Below are 16,877 nucleotides of genomic sequence, written 5' to 3'. Positions count from 1 at the left end.
TATTAGAACTGGTGACCAAAAGGTTGGTCAAAGAGGTAGGTTTTAAGGAGCGTCTTAAAGGAGGCGAGAGGTAGAGAGGTTTAGGGAGGGAATTCCAAAACTTAGGGCCGAGGCACTGAAGGCATGACCGCCAATGATGGAGCGATTAAAATCGTGGATGCTCAAGAAGCCAAAACTGGAGGAGCACAGAGATCTCGGAGGGTTGTAGAGCTGGAGGAGGTTATAGAGATAGGGAGGGGCGAGGCCATGGAGGGATTTGAAAACACAGGTGAGAATTATATAATTTCTATACTACGGTTTTCTATGATGATAAACCCAACATTCCAAACACTACTTTCTAATTGGCCATTATCTTGCATCCAGTAAAATTCCAGTGTTTCACACTGAAGTTGTAGAATAATCACTCTCCCAGAAAGAACAGAACAAATTAAAATATTTTTATCTCACCTTGGCTCAGTGGCAGCACTCCCACCTCTGAGTTAGAAGTTTGTGAGTTCAAGCCGAACTCCAGGATTTGAATATATAATCCAGGCTGACACTTCAGTGCAGTACTGAGGGAATGTTGATTTGTTGGAGATGCTTTTGGATGAGAAATTAAACCAAGGCCTTTTCAACCTGTTCAGATGGGCATAAAAGATCCTATAGTACTGTTTGAAGTAGAACAGTGGAGATGTTCTGGCGAACATTTATCGCTGTGATTGTTGACACCACTGTGTCAGCCAATGAGTCGGAGGTGAGGTGGGACTTACGGCCAGCAAGACTTATGTGAATTTTACAGCAATGCAGAGCAAACAGCAAAGGAAACAAAGTCTATTTAAAAATAGTCTCTACCAACTGCACCAAACAGAAATCTTCTGTGAAATCAATCCCAGTCACTTACCGCAGTCACTCCAGGTGTGATTGACGGGGGAATTACCCAATCATCTCCCTTCTGGCCAGGAATAGTGGTGCCATTAATTGCAGCCACCGTTTTTAATTGCTGGCAGGAAGCCGGCTCGAGTGGATGGCCAGGAATGTGGGTCAGAGGCCCGGAAGATTTTAACTGCCGGGCCGGAAGCAAGGTAAGTCCGGGGTGGGGGTGTGGTAGTGTTGCGAGGGTCTCGCAGCTGGGAAGGGGATTCTGGCGGGGGCCTCAACTGCCACCAAAATCAACGGTGTTAAAATCACAGGCAACGGAGTGAGAAATGGAGCCGCTCCATTTTAACTGCTGCCCTGCTCCTTTCTCATCGATAGGGGAGAGTTAAAATCATCCCTTACATGTCCAGTATACCTTGTGAAAATCACATTTTGGCTTGTTAAACTGAGACTTTAAAAGAAAATTTTAACATATGATTTTGACCATTTCACTGTACTTTTTCTCCGATTATATCAAGATGGTTTATTAAGGGGTTGCCTTGGTTTAGAAAATAAATCATTGAGCTGTAATTGCTCACAGCAAGTGCTCTTGTTCCACTGAATGTTTTTCTTTTATTGCTACTCTTTATAATCCCTTTGCTGACATGCATTGGGAAATATATCATTTTTAATAATAAGCAGAAGAAACAGAAACCTGGTTTGCATTTGAATTGCTTTCTGATCCTATCATTTTCCAGCAGTGTTTCTATCTGGCGGTCTCTCTGCCGAGATATGCTGAAAATACACAATGTCCCACTGTAACAATCCAGATTACCAATGGTTACCAGTGCAGCCATTTTTGGAGTATTTTAAACTAACAGAATGAAGACTGTGCTGTACTGTCATGTGACAGGCCACAAACATGCATGGTAACAGAGTTTGATAAATAGAAGTGACTAACAATATAAAGAAATTTCAATGAAGAACTTCAACAGAATTGGTATCTGCCATTCCTGCAGCTCAAAATATTTTGCAACCCAAAACAAAGTTGCATTGAAAGAGTTCTTGTTTAAACAAGACTAATGGAAAAATGTAAAGATCAAGAAAACCCACCCCTTGCTGTGACTCATTATCTAGCCATGGGCCTAAGCAGCCACTGGCCTGGAAGAACTTAAGATAGGCAGGTGGACTGGCTTCATATAGAAGGGACTCCAACAAAGGAAATTGATGGGAGATGAGATTCTCCACTGAGTAAGCAGGCAGGTGGGGGGATTTCTCTGTTAATGGGGCCAAAGAGTTAGGGAATTTGTGTTGCCTAGGCAAAATGAAAATAAGCTCAAAGGGGGGTAAACTACATCTCCAGCTTATATTGCAGCTGGTTGCACATGAGCAAAATTGGAACTGGATTGCATAAATGGAACTATATAGTTTGGGTGAAAGATTTCTGCCTGACTTCCCTTCATACTTCCAAATTTTCCCATTTTATTGAACTCATGTTCCCATGGTATTTGAAAACTTCACTACAGTGAATAATTTGCCGAGATCAGTTCTGTCAATCTCCTTCGGAATCTTTAACATTCAATTAGGTCACCTTCAAGCATTCTCTTTACTAAAGAAAATAAGCCCAACTTCCTTAATCCTTCCTCATAAATTAAATTTCTGATACCCAGAATCATCTTCATTGATCAGCTTTGTACCCTTTCAAGGGCAATAATATTTTTACTATTACTAATTGACCAGAAATGCACAGTACATCAGATGGGGCCTGATGAATGCGTTATACATCAGCAATACAGCCACTTTTGATTTGTACCCAGCTATTGGAAACCAGTACCTTATTTGTCTAGTTTCTTGTACAGCTAATTTTTATCATAAATTTAAGCATAATTCTCCCTAGATCTCTTTTCTGATTAGCGTGATCTACCACTACCTAAATCAACACATGCTCCCTCTTTTGTTCCTTGATCCCATACTGAATATTTTATGTTTATTCACATTGAATTGTCTCTGAATTTATTGTTCCATTCCATTTGATCGCATGGTCCCTCATAATTTGTCCTATTTCACTATCAACTGCAAACTTGGATGTTTTGCTTATGACATCCTCATACAAATCATAAATATGTTAAAAATAGCAATTTTAGCAAGAATGTCTGGTTACCACAGCAGTCTTAGTAAATGCCATTTTAGATTAAAATAGAATTGCACGCATACTATTAAATTGCATCTTGTTTTGTCTATTTCATTCATAAAATGTGATTCGCATGAAAAAAGTTATGACTGAATCATAAAAATAGCACCATAAACAAATCCATCCTGGAAGCATTTTTTCAAACAATACTTAATATCTGGTTTGAATTTGGAACCTGATGCTGACTATAGCTTTGACTTATGTGGGGCTCAAGATGGGGAAAGAATGAAAGGCTGAACAGTATAGCAGTATAGCAATTCCTAGGTGATGTATTGGATACTTATGGAGTCATAGCTGAACTACACTATCTGTGTCTCTCTCAAGTTCCTAATGGTTTCTGATCAAGTAAACTGGCTATTTCTGGAACATATATGTACACACACCCACACACATACAAATACATATATACAATGATAGATGGCATATCTGAGCAAACAATCAAGACTCTACTAACACTCGATGCTGTGTACTCATTGGTCATGTAGTATACACAAGAAATGGTCTTTAATCAATTCATACTTTGATCCATAAAATATATTATCCTTTCTTTACTGTAATAATCTTCATGGAATGACAATGTAGCCAAATAAACCTGTGCTAAATGACAATGTTTTTGTGCCGCATTATTTTATATATAAAAAGGATAATTCTTTCCGTTTACTGGCTGTACGATAGAAATAAAACCTATTAAATTAAATATAAATTAAACTTTCAAATATCTGTGTTGAAATAAATCAAATTAACTATATAAACTAGTTAAATTATTTTAAAAATACTTATTCTGAATTGAAAAGCAATACATTAGTGAGCTGACAAGAGTTATATCAGATAATAGATTTGTTAGCAAAATTAAAGCCTATGGGATTAAAGGGACGGTGGCAGCATGGATACAAAGTTGGCTACAGGACAGAAAGCAGAGAATAGTGGAGAATGATTGTTTTTCAGACTAGAGGGAAGTATATAGTGGTGTTCCCCAGGGGTAAGTATTAGGACCACTGCACTTTTTGATATATATTAATGACCTGAACTTGGGTATCGAGGGTATAATTTCAAAGTTTGCAGATGACAGGAAACTTGGAAATGTAGTAAACAATGTGTTCAATTCTGGGCACCACACTTTAGGAAGGATGTCAAGGCCTTAGAGAGGATGCAGAAGAGATTTATTAGAATGGTACCAGGGATGATGGACTTCAGTTTTATGGAGAGACTGGAGAAGCTGGAGTTGTTCTCCTTAGAACAGAGAAGGTTATGGGGAGATTTGACAGAGGTGTTCAAAATCATGAACGGTTTTGATAGAGTAAATAAGGAGAAACTGTTTCCAGTGGCAGAAGCGTCGGTTACCAGAGGACACAGATTTAAGGTGATTGGCAAAAGAGCCAGAGGCAACATGAGGAAACATTTTTTTATGCAGCGAGTTGTAATGATCTGGAATGCACTGCCTGAAAGGGTGGTGGAAGCAGATTCAATCGTAACTTTCAAAAGGGAATTGGATAAATACATGAAGGGAAAACATTTACAGGGCTATGGGGAAAGAGCAGGGGAGTGGGACTAATTGGATAGCTCTTTCAAAGAGCCGGCACAGGCACAATGAGCCAAATGGCCTGCTGCTGTGCTGTACCTACTATGATAGTGAAAAAGATTTAAATCTATATGTAATTTTATGAAATAGATTTATTTCAATAATTTAGGAATACACTTTAAGAGTTCTTAATCATGATGTCAAGGAATGACTAATATTAATGAAATCTCTGCAAATGCAAAACTGAAACTTCTGCAGACTTTTGCCTGTAATGGTGGCTTATTGTGAAGGCAGCACCCACAGTTGTTCAGTACATGGCACATGTATTTGGCAAACTGGTTCAATGCATGATCTTTTATTACAATTATACCAACATATCTTTTTTCCTTTAGCACCAAGGTCAGTAAAATCAATATTATTTTAAAATATGTCTGTCAAAGGAGCCGCTAATAAGAAAATGGACAGAAGCACAGATGTGGCCAATATAGCACATATCAGCATATCCAATTTCCTCTCAGCTGGCCTGTTTATCGTTTTTCTACTTTACCATAGCTTGTTGGCTTCCCTGCATTAGTGGAACAGGAAAACATACTGCTGAGCCTGATAGTATTTGGAAAGTATTTAAGTATAAACTATATAAGATTCACTGATGGATGCTGAAGAGATTTTCCATAAATGCTGCTATGCCATCTATATTGCTTCTGTTAGCTTAATGGAAAATTATAGTTTTTGTTAGTGGCACATTGCACATGATGCTGTATAAGCTTCAAAATAAGTCACCCTGTATTGAAAACTCTGCAAGTCTAATCAAATGTATTATTGAGGTGGGAGCAAATGCACTGTAAGTGAGAAAAATAAATTTTCTTAGTTAAGCACAAAAGGTCGGAGACAGTTTTATGGAAAGATTTAAAAAACATATTGAAGCAAGCGCACTTTCAGTTCTGTACTCTGTTATGCTAATGTGACAGTCTCTCATTAATAAATGCACTGAAATGTACCTTATGTGAATTGTAGTAATGTATACTGTTCACTCTGACATTAAAAGGAAAATTTATTCTTGAGTATATCCTAAAATTAGAGCTAGAGTTTTCCTAATCTGCTTAATAAAGTAGTAATTGTATTCAACATTTTAAAAATTGACAGAAAATGAGCAGTAGAGTGGAAATTTTTAAATGGATAGCTTTGCTCATTGTTGATCATGTGATTTTCTGAATATTAATTGGAAAAAGTATGTCACTTCACCCCAAGTAGCTTCTTTATTTACATATCTGGACCTAGTTTAAATGCAAAGCAGCTGTAAATAGTTTAGGGCAATTTCTCTTTCCAATAATAGCCGATTTGGTTTCACTATTTTGTTAATCACTACTATAAAATAATTTTTTTATCTGCATCAAATCATGGCAGTTACAGATCTTAATTCACTATTTTGAACATTTTGCAAGCACTAAATTAATATTATAAAAATGAGACTTCCAAATTTATACTGTGCCATTTAAATTTCAGATATGTACCAGGCTATGAAAGTACAGGGCTGCACTAAAGGCGACTATAATCGCTCACAGATTGTTTGCTTCACTTCTGTATTTCTGTTTTCCATTACAGTAACTGTTGAAATAAAAAGAATAAAATGTCTGCAATAATATGGTTAAAACAAAATTATTACAAAGGCCACATATGTTAGAAAACATCTTATGCTGCTCACAATCACAGAGAGTCTACTCCCATTAATGAAATAATTGAAATAGATATGGCAAATTAATATGCTTCTGATTTATATTCCTTTATCAGCTAAATTAAAATGCATTACTTTCATTAGGGTAGTTACATTTTTTCAGTTACAAATGTAGTTCCCAAAGTTTAACACCAAGTTATGGATCCTTATGAGTGCTTCATTCTATTTTGTACATTTTTTTCTTTAAGACTTTTTTTTTCCTTTCAACACATACGTTTCATCTGTTTCCATGCTTTGTTCCTCAGATGATGAAAAAGACAGTCTGAGCCACAGACCTCTCCACAGATTAGCAATGCCAGAAAGAGATGCATTTTGCAGAGCAGGGTAGAGAGCAGCAACAGAAGGGTGGGGCAATTCCTCCCCCACGTGATGAAGTGCTCTCCTGCCACAAAATACATGGATAGCCAGGTGAAACTTTCCTTAAAGTGTATAGAATCATACCAGTTATATTAAAATGAAGGGATTCAAGCTTGGAACCTCCAGTCAAGCTTCCAGCTTTCTACTGTTAGAATTGGTGGAATACCTGTTCAAAAGGTTTTCAATGAATGTTTACTATGTCCTCTCCTCATTTCTTCCTTGCCTCAGCCTTCAGCCTCCAACAAGTAGCACAGGTAAATGGAACTTAGGATTCCTCCACAGCTCCAGTGCTAATATGGTTCACAGAAGTGCTGGCAGGAGATATGTGTCAAACTGGAGGTCGGAGATGCAAACTTGAGGTCTCAGCAGGTTTATTATCACCTCAACAATTCTGCTATTAAAAACTCACTAAGTCATTGCCAGATTCGAGCATCTGAACTGATACAGTCTTCTTTCAAATTTCCAGTTTTTAAACAATTTATTTGCAATCCTATGACTTTTATGTTCTCAGACAAGTCCACAACTTATATTAAACTTCCAGGTGAAAACGGAGAGATTTACTGTGATGATAAAATACTCAGTTTGAAGGGTTTCATATCTCACATACACATTTGATTTAAAAATAAATTGTGTCTGAAATTATGATTTTATTTTAATTATTGTAAAAAATTTAAATCACATTGTTCCACAAGTGCAGTTGATTTTAAATAAAATGTCTGCCACCACTCTCTGAACCTCCCATCCAAGACTTTAGCAGGGAATACCCAGCTTCTCTACCTTGTTGCATCAAGATACGAAGCTCAATGCTTAGTTGGAGCTGATACTTCCCAAAGTAGGCGAGGGAGGTTGAAAAAACCATTTCTGGACTGTTCTGCTTCTGACTGGTTGCAAGCAGAAGTGAGGATTAAATTGTTTTTTACTTACCCATTGTACAAGTAAAAAATCCACTCACAAACCTGTGTATCTGAGTTACATACAGTCAGTCAGGCCAGACTACAAATTCTCCTCTACGACTTGTATTTCCCCTGTTCCCTTGCATAACAAGTTACGTCATCACTGACATCCAAAAATCCAATGGGTTCAACATCACTCATATCTCCTTTTTTCCATTCTCCTCTGCCTGACACACAGTACATAGAGCCTTGCCCTCTGAAAAAAATGATTTTCACAAATGGTGAGTTTACTACTTTAACCTTGACAACTATCCTGTTTCTCCAAAAAAAAGTAGAAATAATAACTCTCACTGATTCAATATTTCCATTTCAGAATATGATGCTCTGCCCCACCCCCCACCTGATGATTATCTTTTTTTCCCAGCACACTGTAACGACACTCCCTTTCACCTCCAATTCTGCTGTAAGCTTCAACAATCCAGATGTAACCATTGCAAATTAGCTCGATTACATCTGTCTGACTTTTGCCAGCTGCTGTGGAAAGTGCCTATGACACTCATTAAACTAATCTCTTTAGCCATGACCGTTTACTCTTTACCACAATCAGAAAACACATTTTTACAGATACACTATCGACAGCATTCCTAACAAAGATAATTTATCAGAAATAACTAAAATAACATCTTCAACATTCGACAGAATTCCATCAAATCCCACCCAGATTTTGACATAATATCCTTGAAATTGTTCACCATAACATTGTAAAACAAGTGGGATAGATTTTTGTCTTTAGTGCCTGAGCACAAACTGTCATTTGGACGCAACTCAGAGAGAAATTGTGGATGGAGAGGATCGCACACCCACTAACAGAGCCGGCCTAATTTTCCTTTTATTCAAATTAACAGAAGGAAAACTGAATGGATTCCATTATGGGTGTGCAATCCTCCCCGCTCAATTTTCCTCTCTTTGCTGAGCACACACAGGTGCTAAAGATGAAAATGTTTTGGAATTGTCAGTGCTTCGCTACAGTAACAATATCCTGGATTTACCAATTGGGCACAAGCCTGACAGGAAGCAGGGTGGAGTACAATCCTCACCTGCCCGATATCATGAGATATGATTGTAAATTCTGGGTTAGCCTCATTGGAATTTTTTGGATGAGCTCCAGGTGTCAGAAATGTCTCCAATTGGGAGCTCATCAGTTTGAGGGCAGGAAACACCAGAATTTAAAGGCCTGCAGCAGCTTAAAGGAGCCGGTATCGTCATTACTGTTTTTATACAGGGAAAGAAGTTCTAAGACTCCAGAATAGCTGTCAGGTCGACAGGAGTCAGAGAGATCCCACATTCTTTAATTAGGAGGTAGAAATACTGCTGTGGGAAGTGAGGAAGAGGAGGGCAATACATTTTGGCACCAAAAGCTGCAGAGCCCCAAGGAGAGCAGCCCAGCGGCAATGGAAGGAGTGGCCTCAGCAGTGAGTATGAACTCCACCACCTCACTGCTCAGCCAGGCAGTGCCAGAAGAAGCTTAATGACCAGAGCAGGTCAGCCTGGGTAACAGAATCTACCTGCAGCTTCCAAGAATGCAATGTAATAAGTGTGTAGTACGTGTGTTCCCATCACATTATTAAGGGGTAATTTACACCTTCACCAGCTGGGCAGGAAACTAACAAAACAGATCGCCCATCCATTGTAGAACCCACCTTATTTACATTTCCGAAATCAATGGTAATGAAAATTGGGCGGGTTCTATAACGGGTGGGAGACCGCTTTGCCAGTTTGCCACCCAGATGTTGAATGTGAAAATTACCCCCTTAAAGTGCTTTAATAGCTTATAACTAATGCCCATAAGGCAATGTCCTGCTCTTGACACCCCAAGCCTTCACTTGGAGATGTTCCTTCACTCACATCCTTACATATTTTCACCCCACGAAAAGCCTGGCATGGAATGTTCATTGCAGGCACTTGCCATCATGCCCATTATGGGTTCCATGCTGACCTCAGGTTCTTACTGCATGTCAAAGAAGCAAATGGTAATTCTCACTTGTTGCACTTTTTTGCAAGGAGATGACATCTCATAATACAAGACAGAGAGAGAGAGGAACAGAGCAGAAAATCTTGGGTAGGGAGGCCATATAGTGTTTTGGAGATGGGAAAGTTGACGGCCATGTGTCAGTTGTGAGTTTGTGATGAACATCTGCTTTTCTTCCTTCTCACCCTATCGTACTCGACATTAACTTTCAGCAAACCGTATCTTGAAATCCGGATGTCACTCCTTCTACTACAATACATGTGAACTCTGGCTTATCAGGACACCCCTTTTCTTCTGCCAGCCCCCTCTGATGCCTGCACATATCGCACAAAGGACGTAGGGCCAGACTGCCCATGCAGGAACACAAGGAATGCAGTCTGCAGCACGTTCCTCTCAGGATTTAGCTACTGTCAGATGAAAGCCAGCTCAGTCCCGAGACTCCTATTGCAATACAAAAGCCAGCCACCTTATCCACGCCTACCAATGAGGTAGCACAAGGATACAGCCAAGAGCACATACTTCATACATTGGCACCAAAGGGAAGCACCATGGTAAAAAGCACACAAAGTATGTTTTTTTTCATTTGTTCATGGAATGTGGGTGTCACTGGCGAGGCCAGCATTTATTGCCCATCCCTAATTGCCCTTGAGAAGGTGATGGTGAGCCACCTTCTTGAACCGCTGCAGTCCATGTGGTGAAGGTTCCCCACAGTGCTGTTGCGTAGTGAGTTCCAGGATTTTGACCCAGCAACGATGAAGGAACGGCGATACATTTCCAAGTCGGGATGGGGTGTGACTCGGAGGGGAACTTGCAGGTGCTTCCCATGTGCCTGCTGCTCTTGTCCTTTTAGGTGGTAGAGGTCGGGGGTTTGGGAGGTGCTGTCGAAGAAGCCTTGGCGAGTTGCTGCAGTGCATCCTGTACATGGTACACACTCCAGCCAAGGTGCGCCGGTGGTGAAGGAAGTGAACGTTTAGGGTGGTGAATGGGGTGCCAATCAAGTGGGCTGCTTTGTCCTGGATGCTGTCAAGCTTCTTGAGTGTTGCACTCATCCAGGCAAGTGGAGAGTATTCCATCACACTCCTGACTTGTGACTTGTAGATGGTGGAAATGGTTTTGGGGAGTCAGGAGGTGAGTCACTCGCCACAGAATACCCAGCCTCTGACCTGCTCTTGTAGCCACAGTATTTATGTGGCTGGTCCAGTTAAGTTTCTGGTCAATAGTGACCCCCAGGATGTTAATGGTGGGAGATTTGGCGATGGTAATGCCGTTGAATGTCAAGGGGAAGTGGTTAGACTCTTTCTTGTTGGAGATGGTCTTTGCTTGGCACTTGTCAGGTGCGAATGTTACTTGCCACTTATCAGCCCAAGCCTGGATGTAGACCAGGTCTTGCTGCATGCGGGCACGGACTGCTTCATTAACTGAGGGGTTGCGAATGGAACTGAACACTGTGCGATCATCAGCGAACATCCCCATTTCTGACCTTATGATGGAGGAAAGGTCATTGATGAAGCAGCTGGAGATGGTTGGGCCTTGGACACTGCCCTGAGGAACTCCTGCAGCAATCTCCTGGGGCTGAGATGATTGGCCTCCAACAACGACTACCATCTTCCTTTGTGCTAGGTATGACTCCAGCCACTGGAGAGCTTTCCCCCTGATTCTCATTGACTTCAATTTTACTCGGGCTCCTTGGTGCCACACTCGGTCAAATGCTGCCTTGATGACAAGGGCAGTCACTCTCACCTCACCTCTGGAATTCAGCTCTTTTGTCCATGTTTGGACCAAGGCTATAATGAGGTCTGGAGCCGAGTGGTCCTGGCGGAACCCAAACTGAGCATCGGTGAGTAGGTTATTGGTGAGTAAGTGTCGCTTGATAGCACTGTCAATAACACCTTCCATCGCTTTGCTGATGATTGAGAGTAGACTGATGGGGCGGTAATTGGCCGAATTGGATTTGTCCTGCTCTTTGTGCTTTCCATAAGACCCACCTTAAAACCCACCTCTTTGGCCAACCCTTTGGTCACCTCCCCAAAGATTTCCTCCTTTGACTCAACATCCATTTTCCTCACACTTCTGTGCAGTACCATGGGGAACTTTTCCACATTAAAGCAATATATAAATGAAGTTGTTTTTGTTGTAATGAGACAGGAGATGGTGTTCCTTGCTTCCTGCCTCTTTATCCTCCTCATCAGTCCATTGAGTGGCTGAGGGGAGCATCAAGGCTTGTGCCAGGACCCACATGGGTCACAGGGTCTACTACGATTTCAGGGTAATCCAGAAGAAGGGTCAAGGGTAAAAGATAAAGGTGTGGTTTTGCAGGATTCCTCCCAGGACAATCTTAAGGCTTTGGGGCTTTCTGCCTCCATTTCGAATGCAAGGCGCAGTCATGGGGGGTGCCTGTGCTGGGAGTATGTCTGGGCTATGTCTTTCCCTTACAAGTGCAGAGGTACGCTACACCTATTAAGCAACCAGCAGAGTCCCAAAGAGAAAAATCAGCCCTATCATGTCATGGATTATTCAAAACTTCTTCCAGTCAAACATTGGCAAAACCCAAATCATTCTGTTCCTTTAAAGCAAAAAATAATTTGCATTTATATAGCATCTTATTATGTCTTTCAGGACATTTTAAAGCACTTCACAACAAATTACTTTGAAATGTGATCACTGTTGCTATGTAGGTGAATGCAGCAACCATTTTGCACACAGCAAGGTCACAAATAACAATGAGATGAATTGATCAGTTAATCTACTTTTTGGCCGTGTTACTTGAAGAGAGAATATTGGTCAGGACACCTGCTCTTCTTCAAATAGTGCCATGGGATCTTAAATGTCCGCTTGAATAGGCATACTAGACCTCAGTTTAATATTTAATCTGATGAATGGCACCTTCATCATAAAAATATATAGAAGTTATAACATGGAAACAGGCCATTCGGCCCAACCAGTCCATGCCGGCATTTCCCCAATACGTGAGCAAATAGTTTTAATCACATTTACTGACCCTGTTCCCATATCCCTTTAACCCCATTTCCTTCATCAATCTATCCAATCTAATCTTGAATATTGATACAGCTTCTGCCTCAACCACTAACCTTGGAAGTGAATTTCACAGCCCCACACTCTCTGTGTGAAAAAGTTTCTTCAGCCTTCTGTTCTAAATCTCTTAAATCTATTCTAAATCTCTTAAATCTAATCTTGCATCTATGGTCCTTCGATCTTGACCCCTCAACTACTGGAAACAGTCTGCTTCTATCTACCCTGCCCATTCTTCCATAATTTTTAAAACTTCTATTGTATTGCCCCGTAATCTGCATTGTTCTATTGAAAAGACGCAACTTTTCAAGTCTTTCTACATATTTGTGTTTCCTCATAACAAGCCGCATCCTGGCATCCCCCTTCAATATATCCTTCAAATATCTGCTCAATGAGGGGCCTGATTGCAATGCATGTTGTAGCTATTATCTGCCAGCAAACAGAGGTCGTGCAGAGGTGCTATTTACCATGGTTAAAACATGTAACTCATATCTCTGAGGACCCAAACCGCCATCCTTCCTTCCTCTTCAAAGAACTGTGGCACACTTGATTGTCTCAGAATGAAAGCATCATATGCAGCTCCAGTAAGAGTGTAAGATCTCGGCTTGCTAACCTGGATATACTGGTTTGGCTGCTTTCAGAACCCCACCACTATTTACCAGCAGCTAATAAAAGTTAGAACAAAACAAATTATAAAGCTACAAGGCCCAAATCTCGGTCCAGACCAAGGTGAAAGCTCGGCAGATCCCTGGTTTGGGAGCCAGGGCAGAACCTGGTTCTGTCAGGATTTCACCTTTCTCTTCTGTAGTTTTCTGTCAAGAGTGCCAAGGGTGGATCTTCCATCCGCCCCATCCCATGTCAAGGGGTGGATCTAGGGGAATTTCTGGGTTACCCCAGGAATTTTGCCTAGTGTGCCCTAATAAGGCCTCAGCAAAACCAATGGCACCCTTCCTCTGGGGGAGCAGCCTATAAGAACTGTTTTTTGTAACATTAAATGTACATTATTGTGCAAAGAAATGCTCTACATTAAAAATTATTTTACATTTAAGATATTAATGCACCGTTACTCACTGTTAGTGGGTGAGTCTCTCTCAGTTCAGATATCCTTTTGATTCATTCCAAACACCAAAAACCTATCAATATCTGAATGGCTAAAATTTTGTTTTTACTTGAACAAATTGACAAAATTTAATTTCTATGGATTTCTGCTTCAGATCTGAACCCATTCCTACATGTTCCTGTTTAATTCATTTTGTAAATCATTTTTCAAGTCTCTCCCTTCCTTGCAGTATGTACCAATTCTTGTCATACAGAACCCGCTCCTCTTCTTCTGCCAACACTACCCTTGACCTAGCTACCAGGAGATTTACGAAGTGACCTCGGATGATTTACCCTGTTATTATCTTTCTGTCTTTGTGGAGAAGCTTCTAGCCTGTTTATGTTCTCTTCTTGATGGTATGAGCAAGACCAAGAACTCAGAGATGGGAATTCTTAGGTGCAAACTCTCACCTCGTTATTCGATGGTATGGGTGCTGATATACGAATATGTAGCAACACAATGCTGCCCTGATAAGCAAGTTTTATGTACTAGATGAGAGATGCTAAAACATATGTGTTAGGATTTCCATTTTACTAAAAAAAGAAGCATAGATGTTGTTATATTGGCATTTGTGGGCTAATATTGGGTGTCAGGTTATGAAGTGAAAGCATTCTATTATCCAATTTTCAGTTTATCCAGTAAAAGTCCCACATATGTGATAAAGTTATAAGCAATTTGATAACAAGTCCCAGTTTTTGATAAGCAAATCTGGTTCAATACAAGTTTTTAAAAAAATCTATCCTGACCTATTGCAAACATAATGGCTATTGTTCCTATTTTGCTTAGACCGTGAATATGATGTGATGATAATTCAGAAGTGATGACATCACAACCAAGTTATGAAGGTTTTCCTCAAGGATGAAATTATTACATGTACTGCTGATGCTTTTGTATATTCTGTTTACACATCTCTGAGAATGCAGACCTAAAACATTTACTTTTTTCTCTCTCTCTGTTCCTCTTTGTAATATTTTTAATTATTTTCTCCCATTGTCTTGCATATTCCCCAGACCATGTGATATACCCTCCCCAAGAGAATGGGCAAGTAACCTATTCAAGAAGATCTGTGTGAGAGCAGTCGAGAGTGACTCACTTATTTTCCCTCCTTGTGGGAAAGTACTTTGCCTTCATTCAGTGCCTATATCTAAAAATATGGCCAAGGTTGGTAACTAGATGCCCCGCCGTGCCACATTTTCATTGTCTTAATGTGAACTATTACAGGATGGGTGTGCTTTAGTGTCCCACATTCGGTATGTTAACTAACTTTCCTTTCATTCCTCATATGATTGGATGTCCTTGATGGGAATTAAATATTAAAATTCACAGAATGTGTCACCCACAAATATTGTTTCTATTATGAGTGAGACAGAGAACAAGTAGGATATCTAGCGCTGTGAGACAATGTAAGCACAAAAAATACATGTTTGACATTGACCATGGCTCTGAAAGAATAGCTGTATCACTTCAATTCTCTGTGATAAATGTGGTGCCACTGTCATGCATGTCCTGAATACGGCAGTTATTGGGGAAAACGAACTTCCAAACTCAATGTTGTCATTCACATTTGGAATATTTTCCCTCTCACATGCGTGTCTGATAAAAAGTTTTAATACATAGGGGATGACAGATTACATGGATAATATAAGGTTTTGCTGTATTATGAAATGATCAGGAAAGCACTGTTACAATGCAGGGAAAAGGGATTTTACTGCAGTTACTTTATTTTTGCTTCCTAATGTCATAACAAAAAAAACTTAACAGGCATTTTATGTGACAAATGTTTTCATGCAACTTGGCACAAGTCCATAGGCTACCCTACAATGTACCATATGATGCTCTAATGTGTCATTTTTGTTTCTTCCTTTTCCAACAACTACTTTTATTTTAGTTTGCTACTAACTGCTTTTGTTTGCCATAAAACATTTATGATTGTGTACACCATACAAAATGCATTAAAAGGACAATTGCATGCACTTCTACCTTAAAATACTGCAGTTTTTTCTGGGCTTCCATTGTTCCTTCTTTTCCTTGCAGCAGGCAGGAGTTAAAGATGAAAAGCTCTGTATCTCTCATCCAGCCTTTCAGTTCTTTGATCCTGACCTCTAGCTGCCTCACCAGGCTGCTGCTTTCAGGTGACAGAAGATCACATGTTCCTACCCCACTCGGCCCCACTACTGTGTTCCGAGTCTTCTCTCCAAGCGTTTTCTGACACAGCAAACGAAAAACATCAATTAGCTTTATGCACTGTGCTCACTTTTAAGGTTATTGACAAATCACCACCTTATTGACATGTGTACTGGCTAAAAACACCTTTAAAAAATCCTATTAAAATCAAGTCTGAAACATAGTTCAGAGCACTTATTTGCTGCATAAATGATAAAAACATCAGAGTATGTTATCTCAAGGAATTTCCAAATTACAGTAATATGTTAATTCAATTAATTACAATTATCACATAAGTTTAAAAACAAAAGAAAGCACATTGATATAATCCCCATAACTAAACTGGCCATTTAAAGCACAAGATAATTTTTGGCAATATTGTGAGCAATAAATAGTCATTTTGTTGGGTGTGTGGGGAACTGTGGCATCCAGGCACAATGAAATCATTATACACAAATGATATCAGACTAATCTATTCAAGAAAATGTTAGGTGAATAATTCTGGCAATCCAGTTCCTTATACCACGGGAATACTAATAATATGAAGCCTCACAGTGGAATCTAGATTTAGCCATTGTTTTTCTGCTGTGACAAATTTACCAGCAGGAGCAGACTCAATACCCTGGGAGGGTAGGTTACAAAAAAAGAATTTATTGCCACTTTTTGTTCAGGAACAGTTTGCAATCATAAATTCTTCATAAGCAGAATACTTCTGAGAACGGTCTGTCTTCATAAATATACGACAGAGGACATCAATTTCATTTAATTCACAATTTGTGGCAGCACAGCAGATGCCAATGCCTTTCTTGATAGGGTTGTTTAATATGCAATTGAGATAGAGTAATGCGCAGCACAGGGGACAAAATTTCTCAGATTAAACTCTACGCACCACTGATATTTTATTTTATCATTTTCTGTTTCAGACTGTTCACCTCAGATGAAAGCAACATTAAATTCTTTCCCATTTTATTTTTAACACATTCTAAAGTTAAAATTTTTGTTTCTTATTTATAATGTCAATTCAAATTAA

The 16,877-nt window shown here is 39.7% G+C and overlaps 1 protein-coding gene across 1 annotated transcript in view; it reads right to left on the bottom strand.

Moving 5' to 3' along the window:
* The window catches only part of akap6 (A kinase (PRKA) anchor protein 6), a 353,243-nt gene that overhangs the window by 32,942 nt on the left and 303,424 nt on the right, over window positions 1–16,877 (bottom strand). Inside the window, exon 13 of the mRNA XM_067992171.1 lies at window positions 15,665–15,889. Within this exon, the coding sequence (XP_067848272.1) occupies window positions 15,665–15,889 (225 nt within the window). The remainder of the gene's footprint in view (window positions 1–15,664; window positions 15,890–16,877) is intronic.

This window comes from Heptranchias perlo, chromosome 10 (genome assembly GCF_035084215.1).
Source record: "Heptranchias perlo isolate sHepPer1 chromosome 10, sHepPer1.hap1, whole genome shotgun sequence".
Lineage (NCBI taxonomy): Eukaryota > Metazoa > Chordata > Chondrichthyes > Hexanchiformes > Hexanchidae > Heptranchias > Heptranchias perlo.
This window is presented reverse-complemented; position numbering and strand designations above follow the sequence as displayed.